Genomic DNA, 15554 nt, shown 5'->3' on the forward strand with positions numbered 1-15554 from the left:
GTAAACTTAATTTTATTATTCTTACGAAACCATCTATTCTTCTTCCAGTGATGTGGTTGTAGCAATCACTTTTTTTTTCTGTCTCGAATACTTCCTACTCCAAAGAAAGACATAAGGTTCCACTTTATGCTCAAAATGAAAACTAAAAATGCTCCAAAGAAGCTGAACAAATCTCCCACTGGAATCCTGTTGTTAGGTGGTTTGGTGTCTCTTCTTTCTCCCTGCCAAAATGTTTCCATCTCAAAATAGGAGCACATTCCACTCTTTACGGCAAACTTATCAAAATTAAAATAACCTCCAGCTGCCAAAACAGCTGTAAGAAAAAAAGTCAGTTATGGTTCTCAGAAATAACAAAGAACTTACGGCTACCTATGCAATGATTTTTACCCATGGGAAAAGCATTTTTTAACAAAATGATTCTTAAATGGCATAAAAAATTACACATGGGTAATTCGCTAAATTCATTATGTATTAACTTGGGAGGGAATATCAACCCCATGGATCAGGGGGAGCTGGACTGAGTCCCTGTGAGTGGTGATATAAATATAAGCATTTTTAGGACAAAACTAAAAACTGTCTCTTACTATGAGAGTTGTAGTTGGGATTTACACTTGGATACTAAGGTACAAAAGAGAACTTTTCACCTATTGTTGTAATTTTATAGCTTTGACGACAAGTTAAGTCTTGCAAGTAGCATCAACCATGCTATAAAAGAGAGCAAAGATAACGGAAACTCAGGCTACTGGTCGCAACGGCCCTATAATAATTGCGGCACAGCAGCAAATAAGTTGAAAGTGGAGCATTCTAATGGATCAGAAATATTTGTACAAGGCAGACAATGCACGGCACCTCAACTGGAGGAGAGATTACCTCCTTTATATGTAGGATAATTCTATTTGTGTGATACAGTTTGAAATAATATTAAAAGCTTTTGACCTATAGCAAATAACAGCCCATTCAGCAACCAAATTATTGAGCTGTAATGACTAGATGGATATAGAAATATTATTGCAGCATCTCCACACAGGCATCCCACCATGCAGGAATGGCTCATTGGTCCCTCGGCCTGGCCTGGAGCTGCCAGTTCGGGCGCTTCTGGCCTTCCTATTTACCTAGGCCAAGATCTCTCCCATAGCCAGGCTCACACAGCCCAGGTAGGGGCAGATGGCTGAAAGTTTTGCTTTTCTGCATTAAAGGCAGTGAGGAATGGCTCAGAGCCCTTGCATAGTAGGCACGCAGGAGGTGGCCTTGTACACGTCCAGGGACCAAAATTCACACAATTGCTGCTAGGAACGGCGTCCCTGGAGCTGCGCAATGGTCTGATGCCATCATTCCCTTGGTTAAGGGGTTCTGTGGCTCACCCCACTGCCTTTGGGGTCCAACCCACTGCTATATGGAGTGTACCACCCTGCCCTCCCCGCTAAATGCTGCTCGTTTTAGGACACCATAGGCCACTTCTGGGCACAGGAGAAGCGACCATCCTTCTGTGTCCCTTTGCTTCCTGGCAACGTGGGCTCTTTGCTTGCACACAGCAGCCTGTCTGCCTCCCCCAGCTCTGAGCCTGCAGGGCAGGGTCTGGGTCGTCTCGGTAACCTCAGTGCATGCTGCACAGGAGACACACAAGAGTATTTTCAACTGGAAGGAAATTCCAGGCTGCCTATTACTCCCAGTTTAGATAACTCCCCAGTTTTTAGCTCTGGCCTCTCCCCTGAACTCCAGAAGGTAATTTCTAACTGTCCGATGGACAACCCCTCAGGAAGTCAAACAGGCATCTCTACTGGCAGGACACTTGCCAGTCAACCACTTCCCTGCAAGGCCACTTTGCTGTCCTGGCTCTTCTGGGTCCATCCTTCTGGGTCACCAGGATTCACCTGGGTCCTTCCTCACATTCCATCACTTGTCAGTTCCTGTGACTTTCCTTCATTGAGTCTCCCGGCCACACACAGCAACCTCTCCACTTGCTGGAGAGGACGTCATTGCCCCTTCTGGGGGCTCAGTACCACTCCCCGGAGCCTTGGAACAGGCCTGAGGTCTCCCGCCTCTGTCCCTCCCTCCCTCAGGAGGGCACTGCCAGGTGGTCGTTCACCCACGAACCTCGAATGTCCTAGTATGTCTTCCCAAGCCCCACCTGCTCAGCCCGGCTTCCTGGCCCAGCCCGCCCACCCACTGTGGTCTTTGCCATCTTTGAACATCTATTGCCTTTGTCATTTATATCTTTCTTTTGGCGAGCAAATGACATCAACTGTAGCTGCTTAAATTTTTCAGGTGTTTATGCCTTATTTATCCAAACATGCTGGTGCCACCTCAGGAGAACTCTCCTTTGCCACTTATCGCTGACTGTGCTCACTGGGCTGCAAGAGGAGTGATGAGCTAATCTATGCAAAGCATTTGGAAGAGTGTCTGCCTTGTAGTAGGGACAGGCGATGCTGGTGACGATGCAGCCTGGCACACAGGTGCACAAGGTGGACACGCAGCTTCCACACACATGGCCGGACTGCCCAGCAATCAGATCTGGTGGGTGTGGTATAATATTAAAGGTATTTGATCTTTGTCCTCACAGGCTCCTAAAACCCTAGAAATTTCCTAAGAGACAAGAGTGCCTTTTCTTATTCATAATGAGCTCCTCTGATAACACCTGAGTTCATGCTAATGAGGTCACTTAGGGTGGGGCCCCCAGATAGCCTTAGGATGGAAAGACCAAGTGATCAGAGCTCTTTCATCCCTACCACCAACCTCCAGGAAAAGCGGGGGTTAGGGCCGGGATATTAGGCTCTACAAAAACTCCTCAATGAGATTTGAAGAGCTTGCATGTGTCAGGAGGGAGGCACAATCCAACTCCACAGGGACAGAAGCTCCTGCACTCAGGGCTCTTTCAGACCTCGCCTTATGTACCTCTGCATCTGGCTGTTCACCCATATCCTTTGTAATACTCTTTATGATAACCTCCCTGAGTTCTGTGGGCCATACTAAGTTCCTGCGGCCGGGACTTGAGATTAGCATCTGACGTGGGGGCAGTCTTGTGGGACTGAGCCTGTAGCCTGCGGGCTTGGACGCCCTCTCTAGGTCGACAGTGCCAGAAGTGAACGGAATGATGGGAGGCCCAGTCGGTGCTCGCTAGAGAATTGCTTAGAGTGTGGGGGAGAAGCCACCACACAGCTGGTCACAGGAGTGTTCTGTGTTGAATGCAAGAGCACCAGGAAAATAGAGTTTGCCTTTTTCCTTTACAGCGGGACATTCAATGTGTAAGTCTGTATCTAAGCACATTAATAAAAATGTATCTGGGCTTGGTTTTATAGTCTTGTTGGTCAGCAACTGGTTTGACAAGAAAGACTAGGGCACCGATCCCAAAAGGATGGAGTTAGGAGCAGATAGGATTTGTGGGCACTTGAGGCTCTCCTATTAGCTCCTTAAAAGATGTACTGTTCTAGACTTTTTTGAGCCTGGGATTCTTGTACTGGTGAGTTTATGTGGCCAGTGGACTCCTTAAACATTCCCTTGCTCTCTGCAGAGCTGGCGGGCCACCAGCACGCTAAGTTGGCTCCTGTGGTATGTTCTATCCTGGACTTCCAACCGTGGAAAGGTCAACAGAACTGAAGACACGGTCCCTACTGGGGTGGGGAGGGGCTTCTGGATTAACAGGAGACACTAAGGTGACATGGTAAAGTAAAAGGACCCCCAAAGGCAGTAACTGCAACAAACCTTGGCTGGGTGGAGCTGGTGGCGCAAAGGCAGAGGTGTGCCTGAGTGACAATGGGGTGTTGGAGGTAGGTAGGTATTAAATATATCCTGGTAGGCGTGCTGAGGACACCATCCCCCCAACTCCAGTCCCGCAGAAGGCTCGGGAGCCCGGGTGACGATGCGTGCACAGGAGAGACACAGGTGAGTCTGGGAACCGGATGATGGGCTTGGAGGTGCAAGGAATCCCAGGGTAGGTAACTTTAATGGGTCCTGCATCTCTACACTGATCCTTGGGGTTGGGATGAGACTCATGTAGGAGACTGACCACCTTGATGGCCTCAGTGCCTTATGTCCTGAGCCCTGGGTGTCTTCCTTGGCAGCTTGTGGAACCTTTATTACAAACGGCTGGGGCAGCACACCTCACACAGGCACCTCAGCAGATTCTTACAGCGGGGTGGTGATGTGGTTATGAATTTTCACTCTGGGTCTTCCAGGGACTTAATAAAATTCCTTCATTTAATCATTTAACCCAACATAAATTATTCCCCTAAACCTACTTTACACCTGTTCCCCGATTTTATTATACCAGTGAGTACAGCCAGATCTAATTAAAAGTTTTAAACGTTCAGTGTTACGCAGAAAAAAGTATGTGATAACCAATTCTCTCAAAAGCAATTTCTTGCAAATATTTTCATTTAGAGTAAGTACATTTTTATCACATAACATGGTGGATAGATTCCTGGAAAATACAACTTTAAGCGAAATGAGGCACCGTGTGCCCTGGGAACTTAACTCTTGTTTATATCAATGAACCTGTGGTAAAACTGGGTTTGTTATACGGAACGACCGTTTGCTTAAAGTGGCAGTTTCCAAGACCCCATCTATGTCATTAGGTGAGGACTTACCATAATCTGATATTCACGGGTGGGTAGTTTAAAGAACACATATACAGTTAAGCCTGCAAACTGCCACGAGTTCCAGATATTATCAGTTATATTTCTCCACAAATTACAATTTCAGTTTTTAAAAGTTTAGCTTTTCTTTTTATCCATCCTTCCCACTAAACCCTCAAACTGACTCTGAGGGTGGCCTGGCTGTCTAATTTGCAAAACTGGTATTTTGGTTTGCATTAATTTTATTCCCTTGCATAAATTGTTTAGCTGCTTCTGATCACAAGCCTCTTAGCGAAGACCGGGATGCAGAGTGTAATTATTTAACAAAGAGGCACAGAACACAGAGAAGCTCCAAGAGTACCTGATAATTTTATGGGTGCCTTTCAGAAGTTCTAAACTGGGATGTATCTTTGTTGTCAATTTTAGGCTATGAATCCAAACCAAGAACAGGAGAAAGGAAACAAGCTGGCTGCAGATGGAAGTGGAAGAAAAATGAGCCAAAATTCCATCAGTTGTTAGGAAAAATGATACATTAATACGCTGATTGTGCCGCTGGACACAGAAGTATCACAAGCACCCTATTTTCTTTTTCTCTTTTTCCCTCTACCCTGAAGAGAAACACACACCCTTTTCCTACGTACATCAATAGTAAAAAAGACAGAACTGGCACACAGGGATTAATAGCAGCAGATTGCAAATTCAACTCAACAGTAGAACTATCTGGCATATTTCTACCAGTAAGTATTATTACTCAGCATATGTCCCTGGCTGAGACTGATTTCACTTAAAGTCATTTTATATTTGTGCTAAAAACAAATCTGCATCAAACCAGGGGGGAAAAGATCCTTTAAATGGATTGGACCTAGACGACCTCATGTGTCAGAGAGGAAAACATCATTTTCATGAGTCACAGGGCTTTTTTCCCCTGATCAATATGATACGCAGTTTCTGGAAATTGACAACCACGATAGTCACCTTCCTCTCCCCTGAACACGCCACACTGAGAAGATAGGAACACTCCTCTCCTACTGGACAGACGCTGCGGAGGAAGGCGTGGCCACAAAGCAGTCAGGCGACCTGCTGCAGGGATGTCACGACGCGAGGAAGCCGCGCATGCCTGGGCCAGGGAAGGGCCAGTTGGGAAGAAAGCAGGAAATGCTGATGCAGAGATAAGGGAGAGCGTGGGGAAAGGACCCAAGCTGGGTGGGGAGAAGGAAACAAGATTCCAGGATTGCAGGAAAAGGACACAGGGACACGGAGTGAGGCTGGAGACTGGGCGGGGCGTGAGCTGAACCTGGCTTATTTCACACTAATCGGAGATTGCAGGTGTGCAGCCCAATCAGGGCCAAGAAACACAGGAGCTAGGAAGGTCATCTGCAGAGACTTTTGTAAAATAAGCTAAGAGTTCCTCTGTTTATTTGTGGGACGTGGAGAGCGAGCGGAGAGAGGACGGGTAGGTGCCGTCACAGGCGGCATGCCCGCTGGGGGCTCCCGCTGGACGCCCGGGCTGATGGCGTTCACATAATCTCACGTCACCGAGAGCGCTTTACTACATTACTGCCTACACGTCTCACTTAAGGTGCAGCTTGGGGAGCGAATGCTTAATTTTCTCACTATGCGGCTGGCCATAAATCTCTGGAAAATGTGAGGAGTCATGCATTTGATTTAAAGCTCCGCGGTCTGACCCGGCGGAGCGAAGCGAGCGTGTAATAACCATGCATCCCTAATAGGGCCCGTACAAAGCGAGAAAGCACCTCCCCACTGAGCTTGCAAAGAACTTCACCACTGACCCGAATCAGATCCAGCAGGAAGTGAAACATTCAGTACATACTTGTACTAGAGGGAGGAGAATGGAAAACAAAGTGAGCTGAACTGAAACGTAAGAACCAACAGCAAGGCAGCGACTCTGCCGGGCAGGGCCACAGCTCGCTTCCTCCCCCCGGCCTTTGGTCCTGTACCACTCTCCACCCAGTATCAGCTGTGGATGGCACTGCTGATGCCCCAGCACGCTCCAGCAGTGTCCTGCTTTCCAGAGTCCAGCCGGGCCATGACATCAGCAGTGCACCTGGGCAGAGATGTGGCTGGGCCAGGTCATACGGAGTGGAAATAAAGGCCAAGCCAGCCCCATACACTTCTAGTTTGACTACAGGTCTTTTAATCCCTTGTCCCTGGATGGACTTCCACCTTGTGATGGGTCCAGCCCAGGCCAACCCCGACAGGAGGAAAATAAAAAAATGCATGTACACATGCTGTGCCGCCTTCACTTTCTGCCCCAGAAAGGGCACAGGGACCAAAGTGAGGGGTAATAGGAAGACAGAGGGAAGGACACCTCGCAGGGATAAACACAGCACGGGGCCAGGCCAGGGGCTCGGGGCTGCTGGGTCTTACAGTGGCCCCAGCCACCACATGTCTCTCTCCCGCATCTGGTGGACAGAGCACAAATGGTCTATTTCTCTACAGTCCCAGGAGCCACCCTGTCCCCAAAAGCACCCTAAATGGCACTGACCACCGCCTAAATGTCACAGGACAGCTTCATCCTTTCTGGGTGAATGCCAGTTGTTTAACCCTGAGAATGCAGCCTGGAGTTTGTTACAAATAGCCTTCGTGGCATAACTGCATGTCCCAGCTTTGTCGATGAAAAAAAGAGTTCATGTTTTAAGTTCTTCAAGAGCCTCTCTGACTGTCTCAATGCGATGTCAAAGCAGTGGATATCCGCTAAGAATTCACACTTGGTCAGACACCTCCCCATGCCAACTGTCTTGAAAATGCATTGTTGTTTTAGAAAGCTCTGTGAGAAGAAAGGGGTCACTCATCCTCCCCCCACCCCAAAACAGTATGCAAGAAGGGCCCAGGGGCAAATTAACATGGAAAAAAATCTTGCCTTTCCTTAGGAGAATTTGAGGCTCACAAACATTAGTCAGATCTAGATGAACCACACTCAGGAGTGAATTTTTTTTGAGATAGAGTCTCCCTCTGTCACCTGGGCTAGAATAGCATGCAGTGGCACCAGACCAGCTCACAGCAATCTCAAACTCCTGGGCTCAAGCGATCCTCCTGTCTCAGCCTCCTGAATAGCTGGGACTACAGGTGTGTGCCACGACACCCGGCTAATTTTTCTATTTTTAGTAGAGACGGGGTCTCACTCTTGCTCAGGCTGGTCTCGGATTCCTGAGCTCAAGTAAGCCTCCTGCATCAGCTTCCCAGAGTGCTAGGATTACAGGCATGAGCCACTGTGCCTGGCCAGGAGTGCATTTCTTATAGGAACGTTCTAGCTTGTTTGTCCTTTCTTCACTGTGCTACCTTTTGAGGTGCTGAAACACTGCGTGACAGCCAGGATGGGCCAGGCGACGTCCCACGTGCTGTGCGTGTGTTCTGACTCTCTTGCAACTCTCGGGCTTGAGTTAAACATTTTCCCTAAGTACTTATATTACAGTTTATCATCTTCCCATTTATTGTATTTTCGTGTTATAAAAGTGATATATGACCAATGTAGTAATCTGAACTACACAGAAAAGTAAAGAAAAGAAAAAAAGCCCCTCATATAATATCACTGTCCAATGTTAAGGTTTTGGTGTTGTCTTTACAGACTTTTTCTATGTGGAATGTAATTTACTTTTCCATAATATCATTTCATATACTTTGCTTACATATTAGTATTTTTATGTGATGAAATTTGTGCCAACTGATCAAACAGTCCTGTAAACTGTAAAAACTTAAAGACAATATCAAAACAATGTGACCACAAGACAAAGACCACCTACTACTAAATTTTTTTTTGGCATGAGATTGTTTTTTGAGAAGTTTTATAAACTCTTGGGTTTATTGAACACTATAAACCCTAAGCTTTGAGAGAGAATTCTGGAAACATACCATAACAGGGTAATTTTTAGAATATAGGGTTGGAAACTCTTAAAAAAACAACTTGTTCTTTTCTTCCTAGACCAAAGATCTATACTGGATAAGCTATTTCTTTCAAAAGGACTATGTGTTGTGCTGGTTGAGAATCTTGTACTATTTCCTGGCTTTCAATAATATGTTGGAAAAAACACATAAGTATATCATCCAACAGAGGCAAGAATACCTATGAAGCTTGCTGGCAATGAAAAGTTATTTAAGGAAAAATGAGCTACCTTAAAGTAATACGGAAAATACTACCAATGTATCTGAGAATGGTAGCAAAGGGCACAGATGCCCATGAGCTGGGAATCCCCATAAGCGTTGCTTCTGTAAGAACAGAATGGGGGCCGGGCGTGGTGGCTCATGCCTGTACTCCTAGCACTCTGGAAGGCCGAAGCGGGTAGATTGTTTGAGCTCAGGAGTTTGAGACCAGCCTGAGCAAGAGCGAGACCCCGTCTCTACTAAAAAATAGAAAGAAATTAGCTGGACAATTAAAAATATATATAGAAAAAATTAGCCGGGCATGGTGGTGCATGCCTGTAGTCCCAGCTACTTGGGAGGCTGAGGCAGTAGGATTGCTTGAGCCCAAGAGTGTGAGGTGACTGCCGTGAGCTAGGCTGATGCCACGCACTCTAGCCCAGGCAACAGAGTGAGACTCCGTCGAAAAAAAAAAAAAAGAACAGCAAGGGCACGTGAAACACGCCAGTGAAGCTGCTACACCAGTTAATGGTACTTATTACTATTATTATTTGATAGTGTTGCCCAATGTTAAAGTAATAACTAAATGGAACATGATGAAATAATTCATTGGTAGAAAAAATTTGGCCTCCAAGTAAAGATGGAAAGTAAAAGTAAATATTTAGAAAGCTAAATCTGGAGGGGAAAAAAGCTGAACTACCCAGCATCTCACCACGCAATCTCCCAAAGCCAGCGACGCTGGGGATGTTTACTGTTTGAGGAGGGACTCGCTTGGGTTGGCATTCTCCTCTTTTAGACCTTGAGGTAGCCAGTGGCAAGAGGGGCTCTCTGCCTCCCTTGAGGACATGCCAAGAGGGAATTTCTTTCTTTGTTATAAAGCCCACAGCGTTCTGTCTTGTACGGTTTTACTCACTAGCCAACCATTAGGCCCCTGCGGGAAGGACCGGATCTCGCTCATCTCCATGTGGTCTGTGGCCCTGCATGCTGCGGGTATTTAGTAACAGTTTGCTCAATGAATGAATGAACACTGCAGAAGAATGGGGAAACTTTCTAATTCTGAGGTCTCAGTTTGGACTTTGTTTCTGGAGTGGATAGAGGAATATGTACTTCAACGGCATTCTGATCAGCCCATGTTGAGTGACTAAGCACAACAGTGATTCATTTTGCTAGAATTTTCCCACCTGCAGGAACCAGCTCCCCCGACCTTGTCCCCATTCCCCCTGCCCTTGGTCATCTCAGCAGGAAACGGCCATGCTGTCTCCCGCACGGTGATGAATGTGCAAGCATTCCAGCTGACGGTGCCAGGGCCCGGAATGGGCCCAAGTAAAAGTAAATACCAGCCCTTATTAGGAGATCCTGGCTCCGCTCACGCACTGTCCCCGACACACGCAGCTTCCTGCTCTGTCATAGAAAGCAGCCCTCTAAGGCCACCACCCCCAGGGACAGTTTCCTGACCTCCAGGAACTTCTTTAGTCAGGCATCACTTCCTTCCTCCCGCCTCACACCGATTGTGTCAGGAGGATTTTAGCACGCTGTGTTGACGCTCACGGTGACCTGCCTGTGGCCGTGGGAGGAACCGGCCGAGAGCTGCAAGGATGAGATAGTGGCACACAGCACAGAGGGCTTGCTTCGGGGACCCAGGGGCTGCGGCTGCGCTGAGGCCATTCCACACGTTCATTTTCTACCTAGTCACAGTTCCGAGTGACATCAGAGCGGCCACCAGCCTAGTGCTCAGCTGCGAGCCAAGGCTGACGGAATTTGAATGTTCTAGAACTGTTTGGTCTTTACCTGGCATTGGATGTGGTGGTGTTAGCTGGGGTAGGAGGAGATTCATATACATTTATATTATATATAAGATTTTAAATTATATTGTGGCTTTTATTCAATGACTGTTAAACGTTCAGAAATGAATCAAAGTGCCAATCAAAAGCACAATTTTTACACCAAACCATTTTCTTTGTCAATTTACTTCCATCTACCTCTGCTAGCTGGAAACTGACTAGAGCAGCGAAAGCTTCCGCATATCAGGGCTCCCTGCCCCCTGAGCAGCGTGCCGTGTGCACACTGGCTGAATGAATGAATTTGTTGGGTGAACTACCCTGGGATTTCGAATCTGCCTGGGGCAAGACAGGACAGATTAGGAATGTGGCTCACCTTCCTAGTTATGCCCACTGTCTCATGCTCTGTGTGGGCACCCCACTGCCCCGGGTCTCCCCTGTCACTCCACTCTCTGGGCCTGCACTGCCTGGCTGTCCTCTTACCCCTAGGCTAAGGCCTTTGCCAACTAAAGCCCAGGAGTGCAGTGGCCACCACGGAGGCCATTCTAAGGAACAGAAAGCAAGCTCTTCTTATAACCGTTTTTGTTAATTGAGGTATGATTATACACAATAAAATTCACCTTTTTAGGTGTATAGGCCTATGAGTTTGGATACAGTCATGGAACCCCCACCACAATCAAAATATACAGTATTCCCATCACCCCAAAAAGTTGTCTTGTACCCCTTTGTAGTCAACCCCATTCTCCAATCTCTAACTCCTAGCAACCAAGCAGTGATCTGAATTGTGTGCCTCAAACTGTCATTCAGAACTCATTTTATTCGAACCCTTCCCCATCACCATCCAGAGTCAGCAAGTTAGGACAGTCCCTTCTCCCTAATCCCCACCTGTAGGTAGCTGGGTCTCACTCTGTCGCCCAGGCAGGAGCGCAGTGGTACAATCATAACTCATTGCAACCTTGAACTCCTGGGCTCAAGTGATCCTCCTGCCTCAGTCTCCCAAGGAGCTGGGACTACAGGCATGCGCCACCACACCTGGCGAATTTTTTAATTTTTGTAGAGATGGATCTCCCTATGTTGCCCAGGCTGGTCTCCATCTCCTGGCCTGAAACAAACCTCTCGCCTCAGGCACCCAAAGTGCTGGGATGATAGCTCTGAGTCACCATGCCTAGCTGGTAGCTACTTTTAAAATACGTCTCAAATTCACCTCCACTGTCCTTATCTGCGGTGCTGTTCTAGATCGCCTCTGGCCCCAGCTGATATAATCCATCTCCCTGGGTCTGGTTCTCTTTCCTCTAAACAGTCTCCACATTGCTGCCAGAGCTATTTTTCTAAAATACACATCAGACCACATTCTTCTTATTATTAAAAAAGACAAAAACAAACAATCCAAGAAACAAACAAAAAAACCTCCATCCTATAGCGGCTCCCCAGTGCGTACGGGATGAAGTCCAAGTTCCTTAAGATGGCATTTGAGAGCCTTAACAATTTGACCCAGTTCTGCTCTCCCAATCCCATTTTTCGGCCTCCCGATCCCATCCACCTCTGGCCACACTGGACCACTGCAGTAAGGGACGTCATGTACTTTTGAGTCTTTGAGTTGAAACTCACTCTGTTTTTCCAGTTCAGAGGTTGAGCCCTTCAAGAAGCCTTCTCGAGTCTCCTCTTCCTCCACGCCCCCTTCCCCTGGTAGAACTAGCTGTTGCCTCCCCTGGGCACTGAGGGCATCTGAATGCCAACACAGCACTCCCCAGATGCTCTGCGCCGGGCCAGCCTACATGTCTCACACTTCTCAGCTGAAAATCCCCATGTGTCACATGAAGAATGCAAAAAATGCTATTGAAAACATTTTGCCCAGTATTAGATGAAATGTGTAAATATCAAGGCAAGCGTTCTGCACTCTGCCTATCCACTGCTTGTTTGCATAATAGAGCCACATGGTTTATTACAAAAAATTGTTACAACGTGTTCTGTTTGGGCTCAGATCAGTCTGTAATAACAATAGTAATATTGAGGAGAAAGAGGAGGAGTTAGAATTTTTTGTTCTAAACCTAATCCAGGAGCACTTCTATGACAAGAAGTCAAATTTAGGCCACTGGCATGCACCAAGAGAAGGCTGTCACTGTGTAGCTCCAATGAAGTAGTTGATGTATGAAGCCCATCACCATGGATTTTAAGTGCTTTGATAAGCTTTTGTTTCTCTTCTCACTTCCTTTCCCCCACAGATAACCTGAAATAGCATAATAATTATCTAATAGCAATGCACTCCCATCACAACAATGTCAAAAATGAGAACTCGTGTGATTCGCTGATTTTTTAAACCAGAGCTTCCCACCTGATGTGCTGGGGAAGAGGGCGGCGGCGGGGCTGGGCTGGTCCTGTCCAGCAGGAGCAGTCGCCTCCACCCCACACCAAGGTATAATGTCATCGCTCTGAGAGCCACGATGGGAAGAAGGGTGAGAAGCCCTGTCCTAAGCCATACTATCACTCATGCGGCAGACTGAATTCTCCCAGCTATTCTCTTCCTCGTCTTAGGAGGGGAACAGTTTTGACTCCATGGCTCCTGAGCACATGACCTGAAAAAAGAAAACCCAAACCACAGCGGCAGAGGTGGTTTGGTTTTTTTGCTGGAAGAGCATTAGAAAAAGAGCAAATACTATGCTATTAATTACTCCCCAGTACATGATTGGCAAAGAGTTGGCAGAGCATAATCGTTTCAGGCGCTAGGATGACACAGAACCAGGAGGGTTTTTGGAGAATGTTACTCACTCACCGTTCCAACCAAGGGGTAAATGAACCCAGCGCCTATGCTGGCCCGGACATCACTGATAGGTAAGACGAAATCCCTCGGCACACCCTTTCTGTCAGGTTGGTGAGACAGAGAGAGGTGAGTCTTTGCCATGCAGATGGGCAAATTTCCAAAACCCTGTAAGAAAGGAAAGGAAAGGAAATGTGTTCATTGCCATAGATGTTAGTCTCCTGTGCTTGTTTAATTTGCACTGTATACAATCTCTGCAGCAACAGTATGTCGGCTCAGATCCAGGAACACACAGTAGCTGCCTGTTACTACTTGTTCATTAAACAAGAAGTTGAGGATAAAACTCATCTCCACGTGATCATTACTGAGCAGGTTGAGGATGACTATTGTTTATTTTGGTGGTTCTCTTTAAGACAAGGCAGCAGTACGAGCACGTTTGGTGAAAGCGCGGCTATTTCCCGCCAAAGCAGCTGCAGAAACCACTTTCTAAGGAAGGCTGTTAATATCCGGGACCTAGCAAGGTAGTCGGGAGAAAGGCTCCGGAATGAGGCTTTTAGTCATGTTGTTCACTCATTCTTGGAATCTGTCAGGAAGCAAAGGGCCCTTTTGTGCTGGTGTATGAATCATGCCTATTTGATCTGCGATTACATTATAGGAACTAAGATGAGGTCACTATTTAAGCCTCTTATTTTTAAGGACCAAAGTCTAGGCCTGACCCAGAGTTACAAAGGTGAAAGGGCAGGAAGTCACATGTGGTGTCTCACAAAAAGGACAGTGTCTTCGAAGCCTGGATCGGATTAAATGGCACATAGTGTTCCTTTAGAGACTTTGCTAATTAATTGCAACCACATACTTGACACTTAACTTCTAAGGAATATTCCCTTGGTAGACAGAGATAAAGGGGATGCAATCTTCAGAGGTAACCCACATAGAATTTCTTATGATTCAGCCTTAAACTATTTGGAAGATTTTAGAGTCTTATCAATGGGGGAGGGGGTTGGTTGTTGGAGCCATTCTCTTTTGGAAATCTCTACTCTTATAGTCTGATAAGAATTTTGCTGAGAGACAATTACAACTGCCCTACAGAAATGATGCCAGAATTTTGGATATCAAAAATCAGTCAAATATTAAAATAATTTCTATGAACTGATACAGGTTTGTGCCAACTTAAAAATTTTGCCAGTAGGGATAGTAAAAAAAAAAAAAAAAAAAGCAACCAGGGTGCCACACACCATCAGCCCACTATATTATAAAATAAAACACATTTTAAAACTAAAAAGAGAGAAAAGACTTAATATTAGAATCAATAATAGTCCTAAATAGCATTATTAAAAATTCATGGAAAACAAACAAAGCAACCTCATGACAATGACCTTGTTTCACTCAGTTCATTGCACATGAATGAAAAAATCTCACAATGCCAGCGTATAATGCCAGTATACAAAGCAATGTCTGGGAATCCTTTCTGTGGCAGATAAGCCAAGAGCATAAATGAAAAATTCTAAGAAAAACTGAGCTGCTGACTATCTTATTAAACCTGGGAGAATACCCTGGTTAGCAATGGCAGTATTTAACAATGTATTAAACAGGATTTACAAATAGGATTAAGGAGTTGAAGAATTAAGAAAAAGGAGATCAGTGCTACCCATAATGAAGCTCTCTTGCTAGCAAGCTCTTTTCTTTTCTTTTTCTTTCTGGTTGGAGACAGGGTCTTTGCTTTGTCACCCAGGCTGGAGTGCAGTGGTGTTATCATAGCTCACTGCAACCTCAAACTCCTGGGCTCAAGTGATCCTCCTGCCTCAGCCTCCTGAGTAGCTGGGACTACAGGGAGCAGCAAATTAAAAAAAAATTTTTTTCTGTAGAGATGGGGTCTCACTTTGTTGTCCAAGCTGGTCTTGAACTTGAGTGCTGGGATTACAGGCGTGAGCTACCCCGCCCAGCCTTCTAGTAAGCTCTTAAAGCACTCTAACTTCTATCTTATTATGTAAAACTGGATGGGGCACTCAGCATACAATCCTTTTGGTCAGGGTGGCTGAACAACCTGCGATGGAGTCGACTGATTATGACCATCATAGGACTAGGTGACTTTGCTGCTGGAGCACAGCCATCCTCACAGCTGTCTGCCAACTTGCCCTGGTCATTGCCTAGAGGTAGAAGATGATGAAGCCTTCAACCTCAGTGGGCAATTTCATCAAGAAGCCAACGAACGACCATCTTCATTCGCTGTGCTCCTGTTTGCCTAACCTGGCAATACGCTGATATTTTTAAAGTAGTAAGAGGCCTTCTCTTTAAGAAAGAGGAAGCACTACAAATCACCTAACCTGAAGCCACAGGTGCACACCAAAGGACAGTTTC

The 15554-nt window shown here is 46.2% G+C and overlaps 1 protein-coding gene across 1 annotated transcript in view; it reads right to left on the reverse strand.

The window, feature by feature from the left end:
- MTHFD1L (methylenetetrahydrofolate dehydrogenase (NADP+ dependent) 1-like) overlaps window positions 1–15554 on the reverse strand; it is a 213743-nt gene that overhangs the window by 36490 nt on the left and 161699 nt on the right. The window contains exon 26 of the mRNA XM_012655557.1: window positions 13215–13367. Within this exon, the coding sequence (XP_012511011.1) occupies window positions 13215–13367 (153 nt within the window). The remainder of the gene's footprint in view (window positions 1–13214; window positions 13368–15554) is intronic.

The sequence above is a fragment of the Propithecus coquereli genome, unplaced genomic scaffold (genome assembly GCF_000956105.1).
Source record: "Propithecus coquereli isolate 6110/MARCELLA unplaced genomic scaffold, Pcoq_1.0 Scaffold48, whole genome shotgun sequence".
In the NCBI taxonomy this organism is placed as follows: Eukaryota; Metazoa; Chordata; class Mammalia; order Primates; family Indriidae; genus Propithecus; species Propithecus coquereli.